The sequence below is a fragment of the Dama dama genome, chromosome 20 (genome assembly GCF_033118175.1).
Source record: "Dama dama isolate Ldn47 chromosome 20, ASM3311817v1, whole genome shotgun sequence".
NCBI lineage: Eukaryota > Metazoa > Chordata > Mammalia > Artiodactyla > Cervidae > Dama > Dama dama.
In genome coordinates, this window is record NC_083700.1 from 109,941,104 (window position 1) to 109,965,600 (window position 24,497).

A 24,497-nucleotide genomic window follows, 5' to 3' on the forward strand; every position below is an offset into this window, starting at 1 on the left:
AAGAGTGATATCATCTGCATATCTGAGGTTGTTTATTTTTCTCCTGGCAATCTTGGTTCCAGCTTGTGATTCATCTTGTGTGGTTTCACATTATGTACTCTGCAGAGAAATTAAGTAAGAAGGATGACAATATACAGCTTTGACATAATCATTTCCCAGTTTTGAACTAGTTTGTTGTTCCATGTCCAGTTCTAAGTGTTGCTTCTAGACCTGGACACAGGTTTCTCAGAAGGCTGGTAACATGGTCTGGTATCCCCACCTCTTTTTTTTTTTTTTTCATTTATTTTTATTAGTTGGAGGCTAATTACTTTACAATATTGCAGTGGGTTTTGTCATACATTGACATGAATCAGCCATGGAGTTACATGTATTCCCCAGCCCGATCCCCCCTCCCACCTCCCTCTCCACCCGATTCCTCTGGGACTTCCCAGTGCACCAGGCCCGAGCACTTGTCTCATGCATCCCACCTGGGCTGGTGATCTGTTTCACCATAGATAATATGCATGCTGTTCTCTCGAAACATCCCACCCTCACCTTCTCCCTCAGAGTCCAAAAGTCTGTTCTGTACATCTGTGTCTCTTTTTCTGTTTTGCATATAGGGTTATCGTTACCATCTTTCTAAATTCCATATACATGTGTTAGTATACTGTATTGGTCTTTATCTTTCTGGCTTACTTCACTCTGTATAATGGGCTCCAGTTTCATCCATCTCATTAGAACTGATTCAAATGAATTCTTTTTAACAGCTGAGTAATATTCCATGGTGTATATGTACCACAGCTTGCTTATCCATTCATCTGCTGATGGGCATCTAGGTTGCTTCCATGTCCTGGCTATTATAAACAGTGCTGCGATGAACACTGGGGTGCACGTGTCTCTTTCAGATCTGGTTTCCTCAGTGTGTATGCCCAGAAGTGGGATTGCTGGGTCATATGGCAGTTCTATTTCCAGTTTTTTAAGAAATCTCCACACTGTTTTCCATAGCGGCTGTACTAGTTTGCATTCCCACCAACAGTGTAAGAGGGTTCCCTTTTCTCCACATCCTCTCCAGCATTTATTGCTTGTAGACTTTTGGATAGCAGCCATCCTGACTGGCGTGTAATGATACCTCATTGTGGTTTTGATGTGCATTTCTCTGATAATGAGTGATGTTGAGCATCTTTTCATGTGTTTGTTAGCCATCTGTATGTCTTCTTTGGAGAAATGTCTGTTTAGTTCTTTGGCCCATTTTTTGATTGGGTCATTTATTTTTCTGGAATTGAGCTTCAGGAGTTGCTTGTATATTTTTGAGATTAATCTTTTGTTGCTTCATTTGCTATTATTTTCTCCCATTCTGAGGGCTGTCTTTTCACCTTACTTACAGTTTCCTTTGTTGTGCAAAAGCTTTTAAGTTTCATTAGGTCCCATTTGTTTATTTTTGCTTTTATTTCCAATATTCTGGGAGGTGGGTCATAGAGGATCCTGCTGTGATTTATGTCAGAGAGTGTTTTGCCTATGTTCTCTTCTAGGAGTTTTATGGTTTCTGGTCTTAGATTTAGATCTTTAATCCATTTTGAGTTTATTTTTGTGTATGGTGTTAGAAAGTGTTCTAGTTTCATTCTTTTACAAGTGGTTGACCAGTTTTCCCAGCACCACTTGTTAAAGAGGTTGTCTTTTTTCCATTGTATATCCTTGCCTCCTTTGTCAAAGATAAGGTGTCCATAGGTTCGTGGATTTATCTCTGGGCTTTCTGTTCTGTTCCATTGATCTATATTTCTGTCTTTGTGCCAGTACCATACTGTCTTGATGACTGTGGCTTTGTAGTAGAGTCTGAAGTCAGGCAGGTTGATTCCTCCAGTTCCCTTCTTCTTTCTCAAGATTACTTTGGCTATTCGAGGTTTTTTGTATTTCCATACAAATTGTGAAATTCTTTGGTCTAGTTCTGTGAAAAATACCGTTGGCAGCTTGGTAGGGATTGCGTTGATCTATAGACTGCTTTGCATCCCCACCTCTTTAGGGATTTCCCACAGTTTGATTCACACACTGAATCACATTGTTGTGATTCACACAGTCAAAGGCTTTCAAATAGTCATGAAACAGAAGTAGGTTTTTTTCTGGAATTCCCTTGCATTTTCTATGATCCAATGTATGTTGGTAATTTCATCTCTGGTTTCTCTGCCTTTTCTAAATCCAGTTTGTACATCTGGAGGTTTTTGATTCACATACTGTTCAAGCCTAGCTTGAAGGATATTGAACATTACCTTACTGACATGTGAAATGAACACAGCTGTCCAGTAGTTTGAAGGTTCTTTGGCATTTTGTCTCTTTGAGGTTGGTGTGTAAACTGACCTTTTCCAGTCCTGTGGCCTTTGCTGAGTCTTCTAAATTTGCTGCTGTATTGAGTTTAGCACTTTAGCGGCATCAATTTTAAGATTTGCAATAGCTCAGCTGGAAATCCATCACCTCCAATAGCTTTGTTTATAGTGATTCTTCCTAAGGCCTGCTTGACTTCACAGTGCAATATGTTTGGCTATAGATGAGCGACCACACTTTCATGGTTATCTGGTGATTAAGACCTTTTTTGTATAGTTTTGCTTAGGCTCCTCTGTCCATGGACTATTCCAGGCAAGAAAACTGGAGTGGGTTACCATTTCTTACACCAAGGGATCATCTGACACTCAACCTAGAGATTGAATCCATGTCTTTTGTGTATCCTGAATTTGTAAGAGAATTCTAATCACTGCACCATCTGGGAAATCCTGAAAATAAACTATAAGATGTAATAAAGATCCAGAATAATGCACACTTCAGTCCCTACACAGAGCAGTGGAAAACTAGTACTGTCAGCATCAGAAGGGGATTCAGAGAGCCTGCATGGTGGCATTGGGTCGGTCCCTCCTGTCCAAAGTGAAGCAGGCGCTGGAGCCCGGCACCCTCTGAACCCCACTGTCATTACAAAGAGCTGCCTTGCCCATTGATGATTTAGATAACAGGAACTTCTGTTCCATGAGGCAGAGAAAGAATTCTCAAGCAGCTCTTCTGCTGTTGTCCTCAAGGATCCTTCCAGATGTTTCCATATCAGGCAGCTGCTCCTACAGACTCTCTCCTGAGCAGTGCAAGAGGTGTCCAGTGTGGAACAGGAACAAATCAGAGAGCCACCATCCCCTCCCTGCTGAGAGAAAGCTGTTCTCATGATGTTATATGCTTCCCCGGATGTGCTCCGTGTTCACCAATGATGGGGTGAAAGAGTTTGAAGAGTTCTCAGATAAGGTCACATGCAGCAGAGGTTCTGGGTGGGGACTGGGGCAGAGGTGACTCCTCAGCGTTCAGTCCAGCCCCAGAGAACACGGTTAGCAGAGAGGTAGGAGGCGACCAAGGGAATGGGCAGGCACAGTCTTGCTTTGGGTGTTGGATGAAGAACAAGAGAGTGAACTTGAATGCACCCCAGAGGAAGCAGCAGGTCAGAGGAGTTTTTCAAAGATAAGGGGGTAACCTTTCCTGGGCTGAAATCAGAGGTGATATAACCCAGGCATGGACTTATCCTGTAATGATTAATGTAAGCAGGGCACGCTGCCTCCCAATGGCATGCTATTTTGCTTTAATGACTTGATGATAAGATAAGGGAACAAATATAGGCAGCACAGCCCCGCCAGAGACCCAGTGGCTTCTGGTTTGTGCGGAGATGGCCCTGGGACTGCAGCTTCGGCGGCAGGTGCTGGCTGGACTCCTGCTCTGTCTGTGCGTCGGGCGATGGGCCGAGGCTGGGAAGGTGCTGGTGGTCCCCATGGAGGGCAGCCACTGGCTCAGCATGCGGGAGGCTGTGCGGGAGCTCCACGCCAGAGGTCACCAAGCAGTGGTCGTCGCTCCAGAGGTGAATATGCACATCAAGGCAGAAGACTTTTTCATCATGAAAACCTACAGTATTCCCTACACACAGGAGAAATTTGATTCCCTCATGAAGACTCATGTACATCTGCTTTTTGAAAGAGTACATTGGGTAACGATGTTTTTGCAAACTATGGCATCTTTGAAAAAGGCGTCTTTGCTCTTTGAAAGGTCTTGTGAGGGGCTGTTGTATAACAAAGACTTGATCAGGCACCTGAATGCCAGTTCCTTCGATGTGGTTTTAACAGACCCTGTTCACCCCTGTGGGGCAGTGCTGGCTAAGTACTTGTCCATCCCTGCTGTGTTTTTTTTGCGTTCTGTTCCCTGTGACTTAGATGTTGAGGGCACTGCATGCCCAAACCCTTTCTCTTATGTTCCTCGATTATTAACAACAAATACAGACAACATGACATTCTTCCAAAGGGTTAAGAACATGCTCTACCCTCTGAGTCTGAAGTACATTTGCTGGGTTTCTTTCACTCCTTATGAACGTATGGCCTCTGAGCTTCTTCAGAGAGAGGTGTCACTGGTGGAGATTCTTGCCTCTGGATCCATGTGGCTGTTCAGAGGAGACTTTGTGATGGACTATCCGCGGCCGATCATGCCCAACATGGTGTTCATTGGGGGTATCAACTGTGCCAACAGGAAACCGTTATCTCAGGTCTGTACTGCTTTTGTTTTATCAGTGTTCCCAGTGGAACACATTCCTTGAATTAAAAAAAAAATTTAAAAACTTTCCCACCACACTGTAACCTCAGGCCCTTGCAGTGAAATGGACGGTTCCAATCACTAGACCAACAGGGAATTCCCAAGTGGAACATATTTGAAAAGATCAGCTTACTTCCACATGCTTACTTATCTACTGGCCTTTCTAAAGAATTTCTACCTCATTCTCCTTTGAACAGTTTTTGGTGAGATACATTATTAAAGTGCTCCAGGAGTGTAGTGTAGGTTTCTGATGGACTTTGAGATGAATGAGAGGCAGGGGTGAAGGTCCATGTTAGGTTTGACAACGAATGGGGTGGTTCCCCCGTGATTGCCCTTTTGTACAGCCTCTGTTGTGATGGTCGTGCAGTTTTCTCAATCAAGTAGGAGCCAAGAACTTGAGCTGTGAATCCATCCATCATGGGTTTTCTTTTTGCGGGTGTTCAATTGGATGAGGAAAGAACTGGCAAATTGCATTTATCGCCCTGATATTTCATCGAGGTTTTTGTCTTGGAAAGGTATTAGGGGTAGTCACTGGACACCTCAACCCCAAGGGAAGCAGAAGTTTCAGAGAGGTTGAATAAATTAAGTGGAAATGAGACAAACTGGAGATGGAAGTCGGGCTTTCTGTGATCAGAGAAAGGAATAATTGAGCCCGAGTTTCTTGAAATGGAGCTGTGCTGACCAGAAGTGTTCTGACCAGGAGTTTGGGTCTGGAGTAAAATGGGGGGATGGAGAGAGTTGAACGGCATGTCAGATAGGTCTTCAGCATGGGCCACCGAGGTCCTCAAATGCTAGTGGTGGGGCTGGAGAGGAGGTCAAACTGAGCCTAAGAGCTCAGTGAAGGTGGGCAAGTGATGCTGAGAACTGAGTGTCAAAGAGGAAGGGACTGACCACATCACCACGCCTACCCCAGCCCAGTCACCACACCTTGCATTTCTATGGTGGGAGCTACTGCTTTCCTCGCAGTTTCAGAGTCTGCTTATATTAACCCTGAATTTTTGTTTTTGTTGTCCAGTTCCAAGCTGTGCTCAACGGTTTGCAGCCTCATGGACTGTTGCACACCAAGCTTCCCTGTTCTTCACTATCTCCCAGATTTTCCTCAAACTCATCTCCATTGAGTTAGTGTTGCCATCCAACCATCTCATCCTCTGTCGTCCCCTTCTCCTCCCGCCCTCAATCTTTCCCAGCATCAAGGTCTTTTCCAATGAGTCAGCTCTTCTCATCAGGTGGCCAAAGTATTGGAGCTTCAGTTTTAGCATCAGTCTTTCCAGTGAATTTTCATGGTTGATTTCTCTTAGGATTGACTGGTTTGATTTCCTTGCTGTCCAGGAGACTCTCTGGAGTCTTATCCAGCACCACAATTTGAAAGAATCAATTCTTTGGTTCTCAGCCTTGTTTATGGTCCAACATTCACATCTTTACATGGCTGCTGGAAAAACCATAGCTTTGCCTGTATCTACTTTTGTTGGCAAAGTGATGTCTCTGCTTTTTAATACACTGTCTAGTTTTGTGATAGCTTTTCTTCCAAGGGGCAAGCATCTTTTAATTTCGTGGCTACAGTCACCATGTGCAGTGATTTTGGAGCCCAAGAAAAGAAAATCTGCCAGTGTTTCCACCTTTTCCCCATCTATTTGCCATGAAGTAATGGCACTGGATACCATGATCTTAATTTTTGAATGCTTAGTTTCAAGCCAGTATTTTCCCTCTCCTCTTTCACTCTCATCAAGAGAGTCTTAAATTCTTCTACGTTTTCTGCCATGAGAGTGGTATCATCTGCATATCTGAGGTTGTTGATATTTCCCCTGGCAATCTGAATTCCAGCTTGTGATTCATCCTGTGTGGCATTTCACATGATGTAGTCTGCATATAAATTAAGTAAGGAGAATGACAATATACAGATTTGAGATAATCATTTCCCAATTTTGAACTAGTTTATTGTTCCATGTCCAGTCCTAAGTGTTGCTTCTAGACCTGCATATAGGTTTCTCAGAAGGCAGGTAATGTGGTCTGCTATTGCCCTCTCTTTAAGAATTTTCCACAATTTGTTGTGATCCACACAATCAAAGGCTTTCAAGAAGTCATGAAGCAGAAGTAGAATTTTTTTCTGGAATTCCCTTGCTTTTTCTACGATTCAGTGGATATTGGTAATTTGATCTCTGGTTCCTCCGCCTTTTCTAAATCCAGCTTGTTCATCTGGAAGTTTTCGATTCACATATTGTTTGAAGGATTTTGAGTATTATCTTGCTAACATGTGAAATGAGCACAATTGTCCAGTAGTTTGAACATTCTTTGGCATTGTCTTTCTTTGAGATTAGAATGTAAACTGAGTTTTTCCAATCCTGTGGCCCTTGCTGAGTTTTCCAGATTTGCTGGTGTATTGAGTGCGGCACTTTAGCAGCATCGATTTTAGGATTTGCAATAGCTCAGCTGGAATTCCATCACCTCCAATAGCTTTGTTTATAGTGATTCTTCCTAAGGCCTGCCTGACTTCACAATGCAAGATATTTGGCTATAGGTGAGTGACCACACTTTTGTGATTATCTGGTGATTAAGACCTTTTTTTTTGTATAGCTTTGTTTAGGCTCCTCTGTCCATGGACTATTCCAGGCAAGAAAACTGAAGTGGGTTACCATTTCCTACTCCAAGGGATCTTCTGACACTCAGCTTACAGATTGAATCCATGTCTCCTTTGTCTCCTGCATTTGTAGGAGGTTTTTACTACTGTGTCATTTGGGAAGTCCTGAACATAAACTATAAGATGTAATAAAGATCCAGAATAATGTGCACTTCAGTCCCTACACAGAGCAGTGGAAGCCTAGTGGGGTCAGCCTCCGAAGAGGATTCAGAGAGCCTACATGGAGGCATGGGGATGTTCCTCCTGCCCAAAGTGAAGTAGGCCCTGGAGCCCAGCACCCTCTGAACCCCACTGTCATTACAGAGAGCTGCCTTGCCCGTTGATGATTTAGATAACAGGAACTTCTCTTCCATGACACAGAGAAAGAATTCTCACGCAGCCTTTCTGCTGCTGTCTTCAAGGATCCTTCCAGATGTTTCCGACAGACTCTCCTGAGCAGTGCAAGAGGTGTGCAGTGTGGAACAGGAACAAACCAGAGAGCCACCATCCCCTCCCCGCTGAGAGAAAGCTGTTCTCGTGATGTTATATGCTTCCCCAGATGTGCTCTGAGTCCACTCACGATGGGGGGAAAGAGTTTGAAGAGTTCTCGGATAAGGTCACATGCAGCAGAGGTTCTGGGTGGGGACTGGGGCAGAGGTGACTCCTCGGCGTTCAGTCCAGCCCCAGAGAACAGGGTTTGCAAAGAGGTAGGAGGTGACCAAGGGAATTGGCAGGCACAGTCTTGCTTTGGGTGTTGGATGAAGAACAAGAGAGTGAACTAGAATGTTCCCCAGAGAGAGCCTCGAGTCTTATTTTTTCCCAGGAAATGGGAGTGGTCTTCCCTGGGTGAACGCACAAGTGATGAAACACAGGCATGTACTTATTCTGCAATGATTAATGTAAGCATGGCAGATTGCCCTCCAATGACATGCCATCGTGCTCAAGTGACTTGATGCCAAGGTAAGGAAACAAATATAGGCATCACTGCCCGGCCAGAGAGTCAGTTGCTTCTGGTTTGTGCGGAGATGGCCCTGGGACTGCAGCTTCGGCGGCAGGTGCTGGCTGGACTCCTGCTCTGTCTGTGCACCGGGCGATGGGCCGAGGCTGGGAAGGTGCTGGTGGTCCCCATGGAGGGCAGCCACTGGCTCAGCATGCGGGAGGCCGTTCGGGAGCTCCACGCCAGAGGTCACCAGGCAGTGGTCCTGTCTCCGGAGGTCAATGTTCACATCAAGGCAGAGGACTTTTTCACCACGAAAACCTATGCCGTTCCCTACACACAGGATGAATTTGTTTCCGTCATGAGGAGCCATATTCATGTGTTTTTTCAAAGATTACATTTTCTAACCATGTTTTGGGAAGCTATGGCTTCTTTGAAAAATATGTCTTTGCTGTTTGCAAGGTCTTGTGAGGCACTGTTGTATAACAAGGATCTGATCAGGCACCTGAATGCCAGTTCCTTTGATGTGGTTTTAACAGATCCTTTTAACCCTTGTGGGGCAGTGCTGGCTAAGTACCTGTCCATTCCTACTGTGTTTTTCTTGCGATCTGTTCTGTGCGGCTTAGATGTTGAGGGCACTGCATGCCCAAACCCTTTCTCATATGTTCCCAGGTTATTAACAAGGAATTCAGACCACATGACATTCTTCCAAAGGGTCAAGAACATGCTCTACCCTCTGAGTCTGAAGTACATTTGCTGGGTTTCTTTCACTCCTTATGCACGTATGGCCTCTGAGCTTCTTCGGAGAGAGGTGTCACTGGGGGAGATTCTTGCCTCTGGATCCGTGTGGCTGTTCAGAGGAGACTTTGTTATGGACTACCCACGGCCAATCATGCCCAACATGGTGTTCATTGGGGGTATCAACTGTGCCAACAGGAAACCATTATCTCAGGTGTGTATGTTGGTTTTTTCAATGTTCCAAGTGGAACACAGTTTTTAAAAAAAACTTTAATTCAAGGTTCTTCATTATATACTGATCTATCTAAAGATTTCCACCTCTCATTCTCCTGCTAGCAGTCTTTGGTGAGGTAAATTTGTTATAGTGTACCAGTTGTGTAGTAAAGGTTTGTGATGGTCTTTGAGAGGAATGAGAGGTAGGGGTGAGGGTCTGTAACAGGATCGACCAGCCATGTGTGATTCAACTGTGATTGTCATTTTGTAAAGAAAATGTAGTAAAGGTTGTTCAGTTTTCTCTAGCTGAGGTAGAGCAGAGAACATGAGCCATCTATCCATCCATCAGGGGTTTTTCTTTGAAGGTGTTCAATAGGAGGAATGAAGATCTGGCAGATTGCATTTGTTGCCCTGATAATTCAGAGTAGTTTTACCATGGAAGGGATTTAGGTGTGGTCACAGAAGACCTAAACACCGAAAAATCAGAAGTTTTAGAGAAGTGGAATAAATTAAATGTAAGTGAGACAATGTCAGGGAGAGAAGTTGGGTTTTCTGTGATTACAGAGAGAAATAATTGAGAACACCTCTTCAGAGATGGAGCTGTGCTGAGCAGATGTCTTCTGGCCAGGAGCTGGGGTCTGGAGTAAAATGTAGGGGCGTACAGAGTTGGATTCCATACAGAAAGGTCATCAAGGTGGGACACAGAGGTCATTAAAGGCTAGTTGTAGAGGCTGGAGAGGAGCTAAAACTGAGCCTAGGAACATAGTGAAGGTCTGGACAGTGATGCTGAGACCTCAGTCTCAAAGAGAAAGGATTTGTTATGAGGGGTGACCACATTTGCAAATCATCCCTAGCCCAGGTCACCACACCCCAAGTTTCCATGGTGGGAACTATTGCACTCCTAATGGTTTCAGAGTCTTCATATGTTAATCCTGAATATGTGAGTTAAAGTGAAATAGGACTCTTGCGGGCAAGATTTGTTTTCTTATCCACTGAATCAACCATCTTTTTTTGCCCTCTTTTGTCACATATACTGAATTTATATTAACTTCCTTGACTTAAGGCCTCTTATAGTTTTCGTATTCTGATTTATACATCTCTTTTCATTAATGTATTTATTATTTCACAACTCTAACTTCATTTTTCTTTATTGCTCACACTACAAAGTTTTATTCTACTTGATTTTCTTCTTCACGCAGTGCATTTGTCCAATTATGAAACATGTATGTATCTGTGAGATTTGTAAAAAGTGAAATGTAAGGAGGTGCTGTTCTTGTTAGTTTTTCTATGTGAGTGTATTTTCTAGAATTAACGGCATTGGTTCAAGTCGTCACTCCCATTTTCCTAGCTGAATGACCTTGACTGGGTGAGTAAACCATGAAAAAAGTGAAAGTCGCTTAGTCATGTCTGACTCTTTGCGACCCCATGGACTATACAGTCCATGGAATTCTCCAGGCCAGAATACTGGAGTGGGTAGCCGTTCCCTTCTCCAGGGGATCTTCCCAACTCAGGGATCGAACCTAGGTCTCCCGCACTGCAGGCGGATTCTTTACTAGCTGAACCACAAGGGAAGCCCAGAGTTAACCATTCTGACCTTAATATTGTCACTGTGAGCACACAAATATTGTCTATTGTCATTACTTAAAATATGCCCAGCAGGACAAGTTGTGTCATCTGGAGAATTTAGATGTTTCTGCCAATTGAAAGATCACTTACCCTGAAATTGTCAAATGTTATACATGGTAAGCACACTCTTACCATTTTTGTTCCAACTAAATTATTTTTTGCTTTGAGATTTTGTCAGTCTTACTTATTTGATATGGTTTATCCTTAGATGTGACTCCTTTAAATGTTTATGGAAATTTTTTTCACAATAGGAAAGATAAAATTTGTAATATTTTTGTACCTTCTCCTTCTTAAGGTTTATGATGGGTTGAGATATTTTATGGGTCCCCTCAAAGAAATAACTTCTCTATTTGCTTATTCTTTTTACTATTTTTGTTTTCTATTACGTTAATTGCAGCTTATTGTTTTTGTTGATGATATCATCTTGTTTCCTTTGTTTTACTTTATAGCTGTTTTTATAACTTCCTATGTAAGCATTAAGTTCCTTTATGTTTTGTTAATAATGAAGAACTGAAGGTCATAGATAAAACATTCTCCCCATTCCTTAGATTTTAGTATAAACTGCTCTCATTTTCTTTAACTTAAATGCATGTTTTTGGTTTCCTCTTTGAGTCAGTGAGTATTTTTTTTTAATGAGATTGTTTCCTAACTTCCATATAGTTAACATTTGTTGCAGCCATCTTTCTATTATCTTTTGCAATTATTCTGAATTATAATCAGAGAATGTTTCTTGTAGAGTCACTGCTTTAAAAAATGTTAATAGGTTTCTTTATAGTCTAGTACAGAATGGTCCAATAGAAATCTAATGCAAGTCACAACGTAACTGAAAGATTTTTCAGTTCAGTTCAGTTGCTCAGTCATGTCCGACTCTTTGCAACCCCATGAACCCCAGCACGCCAGGTCTCCCTGTCCATCTCCAACTCCTGGAGTCCACCCAAACCCATGTCCATTGAGTCGGTGATGCCATCCAACCATCTCATCCTTTGTTGTCCCCTTCTCCTCCTGCCCTCAATCTTTCCCAGCATCAGGGTCTTTTCAAATGAGTCAGCTCTTCACATCAGATGGCCAAAGTATTGGAGTTTCAGCTTCAACATCAGCCCTTCCAATGAACACCCAGGACGGATCTCCTTTAGGATGGACTGGTTGGATCTCCTTGCAGTCCAAGAGACTCTCAAGAGTCTTCTCCAACACCACAGTTCAAAAGCATCAATTCTTCGGCACTCAGCTTTCTTTAGAGTCCAACTTTCACATCCATACATGACTACTGGAAAAACCATAGCCTTGACTAGATGGACCTTTGTTGGTAAAGTAATGTCTCTGCCTTTTAATATGCTGTCTAGGTTGGTCATAACTTTCCGTCCAAGGAGTAAGCGTCTTTTAATTTCATGGATGCAATCACCATGTGCAGTTATTTTGGAGCCCAGAAAAATAAAGTCTGTCACTGTTTCCCCATCTATTTGCCATGAAGTGATGGGACTGGATGCCATGATCTTAGTTTTCTGAATGTTGAGCTTTAAGCCAACTTTTTCACTCTCCTCTCTCACTTTCATCAAGAGACTTTTTAGTTCCTCTTCACTTTCTGCCATAAGGGTGGTGGCATCTGCATATCTGAGGTTATTGATATTTCTCCCAGCAATCTTGATTCCAGCTTGTGCTTCCTCTAGCCCAGCGTTTCTCATGATGTACTCTGCATATAAGTTAAATGAGCAGGGTGACAATATACAGCCTTGACGTACTCCTTGTCCTATTTGGAACCAGTCTGTTGTTCCATATCCAGTTCTAACTGTTGCTTCCTGACCTGCCTACAGGTTTCTCAAGAGGCAGATCAGGTGGTCTGGTATTCCCATCTCTTTCAGAATTTCCCACAGTTTATTGTGATCCACATAGTCAAAGGCTGTGGCATAGTCAATAAAGTAGAAATAGATGTTTTTCTGGAACTCTCTTGCTTTTTTGATGATCCAGCAGATGTTGGCAATCTGATCTCTTGTTCCTCTGCCTTTTCTAAAACCAGCTTGAACATCTGGAAGTTCATGGTTCACGTATTGTTGAAGCCTGGCTTGGAGAATTTTGAGCATTACTTTACTAGCATGCGAAATGAGTGCAATTGTGCTTTTTAGTAGATATATTAAAAATAAGCTTTTTGGTAGATATATTTAAGAAATCAAAAAGAGGGTTTAAATTAATTTTGATAATTTTTACTGAATGAAATATATAAAAATACTATCTTTTAAACATATATTCAATATAAAAAATTTTCAGGTACTTGTTTGTCTTTGTTTTTTTCAGCTTTATTGAGATATAGTTGACAGGCTTCCCTGGAGTTTCAGATGGTAAAGACTCTGCCTGCAGTGCTGGAGACCTGAGTTCCATCTGTGGGTCGGGAATATCCCTTGGAGAAGGAAATGGCTACCCACTCCAGTATTCTTGCCTGGTGAATTCCATGCACAAAGAAGCCTGGCGGGCTACAGTCCATGGGGTTACAAAGAGTCAGACATGACTGAACGACTCACACTTTCGCTTGTCACTTTCCTGTAGAAGCTTTCGGTGGACAGCAGAGTGATTTGACGTACCTAGATCATGAGATGTTTACTAAAACAAATTTAGTGATCACGAATCATCTCATGTAGACACAAAATTAAAGGAGTTAATGTTGTTAATTACATCCCTAGTGTTTATTTCTCTTATAACTCCACGTTTGTACCCTTAGACTGCCTTCATCCAGTCTCCCTCCCCGCATCTCCTGCCTCTGGTAGCCACAAATCTTATTTCTCTTTCTATGACTTTGCTTGCTTGTTTCTGTAGTATGGTTGGTCTGCAGCACTATGTTGGCTCCTATTATGCAACTTAGTGATTCAGTACTTTGATACACTTCAAAATAATCACCACAATAAATCTAGCTATGGTATTCATCATGGAAATGTATTACATAACTCTTAACTGTATTTCTCACACTCCTTTCATACCTGTGACATTTATTTTGCAGTCAAAAGTTTGTACTTTAATCCCCCGCAGCCTTCTCTCTCCTTCCCTCACTTTCCTCCTCTTTGTCAATTACCTGTTTGTTCTCTATGAGTCTGTTTCTGTTTTGTTTTAGTTGTTCATTTCCTTTGCCTTTTATTTTTCATGTATAAGTGAAATCATGCAGTATTTGTCTTTCCCTGACTTACTTCACTAAGCATGATACCCTCTGGGTCCATTCATGTTGTCACAAATGACAAGATTTCTTTCTTTCTTATGGCTGAGTAATATTCAATAGTCAATATTCTTGGCTGTAGTAAACAAGGCTGCAATAAACATAGGGGTGCATATATCTTTTCTAATTAATGTTTTTTGGGAGGATATTTTTTGGATAAATACCCAGGAGTGGAGTTGCTGGATGATATGACAGTTTCATTTTTCACTTTTTGAGAAACTCCATTCATGCTGCTTTCCATAGTGACTGCAACAGTTTACATTGCCTGCAATACTGCCCTAGAGCTCCCTTTTCTCTGCATCCTTGCCAACCTTTGTTATTCATTGTCTTTTTGATAATAGCCCTTCTGATAGGTGCGAGGTGATATTTCATTGTTGTTTGATTTGCATTTCTCTGATGATTAGTGATGTTGAGCATCTTTGCACATGCCTATTGGCCATCTATATGTCTTCCCTGGAAAAATGTCTCTTTAAGTCTCAGTCCATTTTTAAACATGTTATTTGTTTTTTTGGTTGGTATTGACTTGTATGAGTTCTTTGTGTATTGTGGATATTAACCTATTCAGGTATATTATTTGCAAATGTCTTCTTCCATTCAGAAGGTGACCTTTCCCTTTTGTTTGTAATTTTCTTTGCTGTTCAAAAGATTTTAGTTTGATAAAGTCCCATTCATTTATTTTACTTTTGTCTCTCTTGTCTGAGAAATCATATCCAAAAAATATTTAATACTAATATCAAAGTTAAAGAGGTTACTGCCTATGTTTTCTACCAGAAGTTTTATGGCTTTAGGTCTTACATTTAAATCTTTAATCTATTTTGAATTTATGTTTGTTCATGGTGTGAGAGAGCAATCCAGTTTGATTCTTTTGCATGTAGCTGTCCAGTTTTCCCAGTACCACTTACTGAAGAGGCTATCTTTCCTCCATTGTATATTATTACCTCCTTTGTTGTAGATTAGTTGCAATATAGGTTTGAAGTTATTTCTGCTCTATATTCTCTTCCATTGATCTATGTGTCTGTTTCTGTGTCAGTACCTTACTGCTTTGATCACTGTAGTTTTGTAGTATAGTTTTAAAGCAGGACGTGTGATTCCTTCAGTTTGACTCTTTTTGAAAAAACTGAAGTATAGTTAATTTACAATGTGTTAATTTCTGTCATACAGCAAAGTTATTCAGATATATATTCTTTTTCATTACAGATTATTACAAGGTATTGAATGTAGTTCTTTTTGCTATACAGTAGGAACTTGCTGTTTATCTCTTTTACATATAGTGATGTGTAGCTGTCAATCCCAAGCTCCTAATTTAACTCTCCTCTCTCTTTCCCTTTTGGTAACCAAAAATTTCTTTCCTATGTCTGTGAGTCTGCTTCTCTTGAAAAATAAGTTTATTTGTGTCAGGGGACATTTGACTTTAAGGAATTCAATATGTTGCTATTTCTCAAGGATTCTCTCTTCTTTATCAGTTCTTATTCCAGGAACGAGTGAAACAGCACGCTGTTCCCGGGACTAAGGTCATAGGATGAGACATGTGTGAATCCCCCTCAGTAACTGTTTTCAGCATCAGCGACCTTGTATGTATTAGACTATCCATATTGTGGCTATTGATAAAATTTCATCCTGTGTAATAGCTGAGTAATCATCTTACTAAAGATATATAAGCCTGCATTTCTGCTAATAAAGCACCCTTGCTCCATCAGAGCTTGGGTCCCCCTGTCTTTCTTTCTTTCTTTCTCTTTCTCTCTGTCTCTCTCTCTCCCTCCCTCCAGCTCTCTCTTTCACTTTCTTATCATCGACTCTGGACCTCCGGTTTCCAGTCCATTAAAGGACCCCAACAATTTGAATCATTTTTTAGATTCCATATATAAGTGATATCACATGATATGTGTGTTTTTTGTGATTACTTCACTTAGTATGATAATCTCTAAGGCCCGTCCATGTTGCTGCTCCAGTTCTGTTCTTTTTTCTCAAGATTATTTTGGTTATTCAGTCTTTTATGCTTCCATAAAAATTTTAGAGTTTTTTTTCTTGTTCTTTGAAAAATGCCATTGGTGTTTTGATAGATATTGTGTTGAATGTGTAGTTTGCCTTGGGTAGTCAGGTCATTTTAATAATGTTAATTCTTTAAATCCATGTATCCACAGTGTATCTTTCTATTTGTTTTTGTCATCTTCAATTTCTTTCATCAGTGTCTTATAGTTCTTGGAGTATAGGTCTTTAACCTTCTTAGATTTATTCCTAGGTATTACATTCTTTTTGATATAATTGAAAATATATCAGGTAATATTATTAATAATTTCTTTTCCTGATAGTTCACTGTCAGTGTATAGAAATGCAATAGATTTCTGTATAATAATTTTGTATGCCTTAACATTACTGAATTCATTGATGAGTTCTAGTAGTTTTTGGTAGCTCCAGGATTGGTGTTGACAGGATGAAGCAAAACTGTCAATTTTCACAGATTACATGATACTCACTACACATAGAAACTAAAAATTTCATACTAAGTCCTCCAGACCTGGTATGTCTTTTATACATACAGCACATGGTAATTTGGACTCTACACATTTCAAGTACTCAATATTCATGCGTAGTCAGTGGCTACTATGTGAGACAGCATATGATCAATGTTTGTAAACATTCCATATGTAAACCTAAAGATATATATTTAAAATTTTTCTATTAAGAAAAGCTCAATGTGCCCAATTCAGAAAATAATACCTAAAAATATTCCCCCATTTAACAGAATTTTTCTCAAATTACATTTGGAAATTTTACTAGTTTTTCTTTAGATATATAGCTTTTAGATCGTTGCACACAGGTTTATGACTGCTGTGTTTTCTTCATAAAATTTTCTTTTTAATGCTTAATTGTGGTAAAACATCCCTAACATAAGATTTACCATCTTAACCATATTTAAGTGTACAGTTTAGTAGTGTTAATTATGGTCATATTGTTGTGCAACCAATTTCCATAATAACTCTTCGTCTTGAAAAACTGAAACTCTCTACCCCTTAAACAACATCTCTCCATTTCTCCCACTTCATAGCCCCTGGTAACCACCATTTTACTTTCTGTGTCTATGAATTTGAGTACTCTAGATACCTAATATAAGTGGAGTTGTACAGTATTTGTCTTTTTGATACTGGCATTTTCACTTGGAATCATGTTCTCTGGATTCATTCATGTTGCTGTATATGTTGTTAGAATTTCTTTCCTTTTTAAGGCTGAAATATATTTCATTGTATAAATTGGGCACAGTTTGTTTGTCTGTTTATCTGCCAATGAACATGGTTGGCTTTCACATTTAGGCTATTGGGGATAATGCTGCTGGGCATGGATGTACAAATACCTCTATAAGACTCTGTTTTCAATTCTTTTGTGCATATACTAAGAAGTGGAATGGCTAGATCATCTGATATTTAAGTTTTTGAGGAGCTGCCATTCTGTTCTGAAAGTGGCTACAACAGTTTACATTCCCATGAGGGTTCCAATTTTTCCACATTTTTTCCTAAGCCTTGTTTTTTGTTTTGTTTGTTTTATGATTGCCATCCTAATGGTGAGGAGACATCTCATTGTAGCTTTGATTTGCATTTCCCTAATGATTATGTCAAGCATCTTTTCAATGCTTATTGGTTATTTGCACATATTCTTTCGAGAAGTGTCTAAGTTGTTTGTACATTTTGAATCAGGTCTTTTTGCTGATGTTGAGTTTCACGAGTTCTGTATATATTCTGGATGTTAATCCTGTATCAGATATATTTGCAAATGTTTTCTCCCACTCTATGGTGTGCCGTTTTGGTCTTGGCTTCTCTGGTGGCTCAGATAGTAAAGAAACTGCCTGCAATGCGGGAGACTGAGATTCGATCCCTGGGTTGGAAAGATCCCCTGGGGAAGGGAATGGCAACCCACTCCAGTATTCTTGCCTGGAGAATCCCCTGGACAGAGAAGCCTGGTGGGCTACCGTCCGTGGGGTCGCAAAGAGTCGGACACGACTGAGCAATTAACACAACATGAAGTTCATACATAAATACTTATATATCTGTATCTTAAGTTTGAATGTATCCTAACAACTCTGTGTTTTTACTCTGTTGTTAATATCATTTGATGCACACATTTAAAATTTTTTAATGAAGTCCAATTTTTAATTTTTTATTAGCTATTCTTTGGTGTAATTTCAAGAAATCTTTGCCAAATACAATGTTGTGTTGTTTTCTCATATGTCTAGCTTGAAGAGTTTTATAGCTTTGGTCTTACATTTAGGTCTTTGATTTTGAGTTGAACTTTTATATGGCATTGGGCTTCCCTGGTGGCTCAATGGTAAAGGATATGCCTGTCAGTGCAGCAGACAAAGGTTCAGTCTGTGCGTCAGGAAGATCCCTGGAGAAGGAAATGGCAACCCACTCCAGTATTCGTCCCTAGGAAATTCCATGGACAGAAGAGCCTGGTGGGGTTGCAAAAGAGTCCGACACGAATTAGCAATTAAACAAATATAAAATAATATATGGCATAAGTAAGAGTCCAATTTCATTGCTTACATTCAGACACTCAGTTTCCCCAGCACCATTTGTTGAAAAGACCGTCCCTATTGAATATTGTGCAGCCTTGCCCAAAATAATTTGACCATATATATGAAGTCTATCTCTTTTACTTGAAAAATGTATTTAAAAGTTGTTTGAGAGCATTGATCTGATAGGAGTCACTCCTGTCAGAAACCAGAAATGCTTCTAGGTGAATTTTTTCGGTCATATTACAAATCTCAATGAGATTTGACTTGGCCTACCATTTTATCTATACCTTAATTTGGTGCAAAACCAAGAGTTAGAGTGTTCATTCTTCCCAGGTATGATGTTGTATGCCTCTTCATCTATTTTATTCTAGTGTAGATTTAAAGCTCTAACTGGACCAGAGAAAATACCATCAGTTTCCAATCCCCCAAGTGCACTGTGTAGCCTTAGTTGGCTTAGTATATGTGTTACTTTGAATGGCAAACACGGGGCAGCTGATCACATTTTTGCTGGTCTGGGGCTGGGCAGCCCAAGAAGTCCTCCCACATCATCCCCAGGGCAGATGGGACACGGAGATGTCATATCCTGCTGAGCACACAGGAGCATCAATCTCTGTAGCAGGGCCATGTCATGGGCCTGAGATGCAAGCAGTTGCACAGGCCCCACCTCAGAAGGGTCCCACAAATTCAGGAGCCCCTCTGTTTTGGAGGAATCTATCCTTATCAGGACTCAACACTGTAACTGACCTTGGAGAAAAATCTGAACATAAACTATAATAAAAGCCCAGATTAAGGTAAACCCCAGTCCCTAAACAGAGTAGCAAAAGACTTGACACCTTCAGCATCAGAAGAGGATTCAGAGAGACTGGCTGGGGACAAGGGGACAGCTCCCTATGTCCAGGGTGTGCAGATCTTCGGGACTGGTGCTCTCTGACCCCACTGTGTCACTGCTAAGTGTTGCCTTGCCCATTGATGCTTTAGAAATAGCAACTCTTATTCCAGGAAGTTGATACATACAGGTGTTTCAAACATCACTTCTGTTGTCTTCATCAGGAATTCCATCAGATATTTCCATATACGACAGCTCCTCCAAAAGACTCTCCCCTTAAACAGTGAAAGAGGTGTCTCAGTGTGGAAGAGGAACAAAAAGACCACCAGGTTCCCTCCTGCTGTGAGAAAGCTGTCTCAGCGATGTTATATGTTTCCCTGGAAGTGAACAAGGAAGTGCTCCTTGTTCACCCATCAATCAGGGGAAAGAGTTTAAAGAGTTCTCAGATAAGGTCACATGCACCAGAGGTTCTGGGTGGGGACTGGGACAGAGGTGACTTCTGAGTGTTCAGTCCAGCCCTGTAGAGTGTGATTAGCGGAGAGGCAGAAGGTGATCAAAGGGAATGTACCCATGCAGCCTTTGGATGGATGACAAATATTTTGGGAATTGGATGACAAACATTTCAGTGACCTAGAATGTTCCCTACTGGGAGCAGCAGAGTCAGAGATTTTCCAAGATATGGGAAGAAGGGACTTTCCCAGGGTGAAATCAGAGGTGATGAAACCCAGGCATGGACTTATCCTGTAATGATTAATGTATGGATGGCAAACTGCCTTCCAATGCCATGCCTTTTTGCTTAAGTGACTTGATAAGATAAAGGGAACAAATATAGGTGGCATAGCTCGACCGGAGACTCAGTAGCTTCTGGTTTGTGTGGAGATGGCCCTGGAACTGCAGCTTCCATGGCAGGTGCTGGCTGGACTCCTGCTCTGTCTGTACATCAGGCGATGGACTGAGTCTGGGAACATGCTGGTGGTCCCCTGGAGGGCAGCCACTTGCTTAGCATGCAGGGAGGCCATTAAAGAGCTCCAGGCCCAAGGCCACTGAGCAGTGGTTGTTCCTCTGCAGGTGAATATACACACCCAGGCAGAGCGCTTTCTCACCACAAAAATCTATGCAGTTCCTGACACGCAGGAAGAATATGATTCTCTCATGAGGGGTCATGTTCATCTGCTTTTTGAAAGAGGATGCTTGCTAGCACTGTTTCTGGGAGCTATGATGTCTGTAACGACTGTTCGTTTGCTCTCTGTAAGGTCTTTTGAGGGATTGTTGTATTCCAAGGACCTGGTAAGGCACTTGAATGCCAGTCCCTTTGATGCAGTTTTAAGGGACCCTATGTACCCAGGGAGGGCTGTCTTGCCCATCCAGTTCACAGCAACAACTGTTTCGCTGTATCTCACTTGCGCACTGTTTGTTGAACCGGTGGTAGGCAAGGCGCAAGCTAAGAGGCTGGAACAAGACTCAAGGAGCCGTGGAAACTGCAGACGCATTTCTTCTCTCCTGGTTGGCACCGCAGCCATAGCAGCAGACACGCTGTATTCCCTCCTCTCGTGGGTGACCCGACAGACACAGCCACAAGGTAGTAGTAATGCCGCAGCTCTTTAGGTGGAGCTCAGTCAGGCACGCCGCACGAAGTAGCCTGGGACCAAGCAAGCACCTCCTGAGGCGCATGTGCAGTGCTAGACAACGTGCTCAGCTGTTCAGTTCAGTTCACTCGCTCAGTCGTGTCCGACTCTGCGACCTCATGGACTGCAGCACACCAGGCCTCCCTGTCCATCATCAGCTCCCGGAGCTTACTCAAACTCGTGTCCATCAGGTCGGTGATGCCATCCAACCATCTCATCCTCTGTCACCCCCTTCTCCTCTTGCCCTCAATCTTTCCCAGCATCAGGGTCTTTTCCAGTGAGTCAGCTCTGCATCAGGTGGCCAAAGTATTGGAGTTTCACCTTCAGCATCAGTCCTTCCTAAACGTGCCATCCTGGTTGATTTGCTATCTTCCCCACAGGGGCTGGCTAAGTACCTGTTGATTTCTACCGTATTTATTTATTTATTGTGTTCCCTCTGTGTGACTTAGATTTTGAGGGCATGCATGCCCAAACATTTTCTCTTCTGTTCCTAAGTTGTTAATAGTGAATTCAGACCACATGACATTCTTCCAAAGGGTCAAGAACATGCTCTATCCTCTGAGCCTGAAGTACATTTGCCAAGTTACTTTCACTCCTTATGCATGTATGGCCTCTGAGCTTCTTCAGAGAGAGTTGTCACTGGGGGAGATTCTTGGCTCTGGATCTATGTGGCTGTTCAGAGGAGACTTTGTGATGGACTACCCGCGGCCAATCATGCCCAACATGGTGTTCACTGGGGATGTCAACTGTGCCAACAGGAAACCGTGATCTCAGATCTGTATTGCTGCTTTTATTTTATCAGTGTTCCAAGTGGAACACATGTTTTTTTAATTATTATTATTATTTTTTTGCCATGCTGCAGTGCTTGTGGGACCCTAGTTCCTCAACCAGGATTTGAACCTGGGTCCTTGGCAACGATGGCTTGAATCCTAACCACTGGCTTGCCTGGGAGTTCCCAAGTGAAACATAGTTTTTACAAACATCTTACCTCCAGGTGCTTAATATATATTGATCTTTCTAAAAGTTCCTGCCTCTCATTCTCTTTCTAACAGTCTCTGTTGTGGTGAATTGTTAAAGTGTCTGCAGTAGTGTGGTAAAGGTTGTGATGGTCTTTGAGAGGAGTGACAGTCAGAGATGAGGGTCTGTAATAGGACTGATAAGTGATGGTATTTGTTATTCAACTGTGATTGCCCTTTTGTGAAGGCACTGTTGTAACCATTGTCTGATTTTCTCCAACTGAGTAGGAGCATGTTTGTTGAGCTGAGAATCCATCCATCAGGAGTTTTTGCCTGAGGGTGTTCAATAGAAGGAGGAAAGAATAGCAGATGGCATTTGTTGAACTGATAGTGGTTTTGTCTTGGAAAGGATTGTGGTTGCAGGAGACTTAAACACCAAAAGGAATCTGAAATTTCAGAGAGGTTGAGTAAGTGGAAGTGAGATAATACTGGAGAGAGAAGTTGGGGTCTCCGTGATCAGAGAAAGGAATAATTGAGCCCAACTTCTCAGAGATGAAGCTGTGCTGACCAGAAGTCTTCTGACCAGGACTTGGTGTCTGGAGTAAAATGTGGTGATGTATGGGGTTGGATTGCATGTCATGTAGGTCTTCAAGGTGGGACATCGAGGTCATCAAAGGGTAGTGGTGGGGGCTGAAAGGAAGTAAACTGAGCCTATGAATGCAGTGTAGGTGGGGGCAGTGATGCTGAGAACCGAATCTCAAAGTGGAAAGATTTGACCACATCACCAAATCTGACCCAGCCCTGACCACTCCACCCCAAGTTTCCATGATGGGAACTACGACTTTCCTCACAGTTTCACAGTCTTCTCATGTTAACCCTGAATATTTGGGTTTAATTGAAATAGGACTCTTGGGGGCAGGATTTGTTTCTTAATCTACTGAGTTAGCCGTTTGTTTTTTGTTTTTTGCTGACTTGTGTTTCATGTACTTAATTTATATTAACTTCCGTGACTTTAGGTCTCTTATAGCTTTTGTATTCTTCAATTGTGGGAGATCTTTTGATTGCTGATTCAATTTCATTACTGGTAATTGGTTTGTTAATATTTTCTATTTTTTCCTGGTTCAGTCTTGGGATGTGGTCCATTTCTAAGAATCTGTCCATGTCTTCTAATTGTTCATTTTATTGGCGCATAACTGCTCACAGTAATCTCTTATGATCCTTTATATGTTTTGTGTGTTTATTGTGACTTCACTTTTCTCATTTTGGCTTTTATTTACCTGAACTTTCTTTCTTCTTGATGACTCTGACTAAAATTTATCAACTTTATTTTTTCAAAGAATCAGTTCTTTATTATATTGATCTTTTAAATTTCTGGCTTAAGCTTTATGATTTTTTTCTTTGTATTACCTCTGAGTTTTGGTTATTCTTTTTAGTTACTTTGGGTGTAGGTTTAGGTTATTTCAGGTTTTTTTTTTTTATTTCATGAGCTATGCTTGTATGGCTAAAAACTTTCCTTTTAGAACTACTTTTACTGTTTCCCATAGATTTTGGATTATCATGTTTTCATTTTTATTTGTCTTGAGGTATTTGTTTAATTTCTTCTTTAATTTCTTCAGTGACCCATTGATTGTAACACATTGTTTTGTCTCCATGTGTTTTTGCAGCTTTTTTTGTAGTTGAGTTTTGGTTTCATAACATCATGGTTAGAAAAGATGTTTGATATGATTTCAGTATTAAGTTTAGTAACACTTGATTTGTGACCACACATGTGATTTATCAAGACAGATATACCATGTACACTTGAAAAGAATGTGTATTTTGCTGCTTTTGAATGGAATGTTCCATGTATATCTGTTAATCCTAACTGGTCTAATGTGTTGTTTAGGACCAGTGTTTCCGTATTGGTTTTCTGTCTGAATGATGTGTCCATTGATGTATGTGGGATTTTAAATCACACTAATATTGTTGTTTTGGAGAAGGAAATGGCAACCCACTCCACTGTTCTTGCCTGGAGAATCCCAGGGATGGGGGAGCCTGGTGGGCTACCGTCCATGGGGTCGCACAGAGTCGGACATGACTGAAGCGACTTAGCAGCAGCAGCAGCAATATTGTTGTTTACTGTCAACTTGTCTTTTTATGTCTGCTAATACTTGCTATTTGTATTTAACTGCTCCTATGTTGGGGCCACATACGTCTACATATATATCTAATGGTGGCCCACTGGTAGGTTAATCTGGGTCCTGGAGTCCCTGTCTGTAGAGCCCAAGTTTCCTGGAGCTGGTGTCCGTCCAGGGGTGTTCTGGGCTTGTGCTGGTGCACTGGTAGGTGAGTCCAGGTCCTTGGCACTCTGGTGCACAGGGCCTGATCCTGTGCCTTCTGGTGGATGGGGCCAGGTCCCAGGTGGCCTGTTCTCAGAGGGTTAATGTAGCTGGCTTACTAGTGAATGACTCTGTGTCTCCACTCAACTAGCTACTTGACTTGGAGTATCCTAGTACTAGTGCTGACAAGCTAATGGGTGAGGCTGTGTCCCGATGTTAATAAGGTGGAGGGATGATCCAAATAGCACTTGCTGGCACAGTATCATTGTGGTAGAATGAAACTCTCCAAAATTGCTGCTGCTCACGTCTATATCCCAGGATGATCTCTGTCTTTTGCCTTTTTGGGAGGTTCTTCAATATCAGCAGGTGGGT

At 41.5% G+C, this 24,497-nt stretch overlaps 2 protein-coding genes and 1 pseudogene across 8 annotated transcripts in view; all 3 read left to right on the plus strand.

Moving 5' to 3' along the window:
• Positions 1–24,497, plus strand: part of LOC133041636 (UDP-glucuronosyltransferase 1A1-like) — a 146,661-nt gene that overhangs the window by 53,983 nt on the left and 68,181 nt on the right. The window contains exon 1 of one of the 2 annotated variants that reach the window (XM_061122514.1): positions 3,640–4,525. The exons of the other annotated variant lie outside the window; for it this stretch is intronic. Coding sequence (XP_060978497.1) covers positions 3,662–4,525 — 864 coding nt within the window. The 5' untranslated portion in view covers positions 3,640–3,661. Of the gene's footprint in view, positions 1–3,639; positions 4,526–24,497 lie in introns of those variants that run through there. 2 annotated transcript variants of the gene reach the window in all.
• Positions 4,619–13,718, plus strand: LOC133041638 (UDP-glucuronosyltransferase 1A3-like). Of its 6 annotated transcripts, none has more exons than XR_009689276.1 (3): positions 4,619–9,075; positions 11,723–12,008; positions 12,987–13,718. XR_009689276.1 is itself a non-coding variant. In XM_061122519.1 (3 exons), the coding sequence occupies exons 2-3, from the start codon at positions 8,212–8,214 to the stop codon at positions 9,681–9,683; spliced, it is 909 nt and encodes a 302-aa protein (XP_060978502.1). In that variant the 5' UTR covers positions 4,619–7,087; positions 7,568–8,211; the 3' UTR covers positions 9,684–10,743. The 6 variants fall into 6 exon arrangements, 3 of the variants coding, with proteins under 3 accessions (XP_060978502.1, XP_060978503.1, XP_060978501.1); XR_009689277.1 differs by having other exon boundaries at positions 11,723–12,003; XR_009689275.1 differs by lacking the exons at positions 11,723–12,008; positions 12,987–13,718 and adding exons at positions 9,639–9,768; positions 10,381–10,743.
• On the plus strand, positions 19,920–21,682 carry LOC133041281 (UDP-glucuronosyltransferase 1A3-like; annotated as a pseudogene).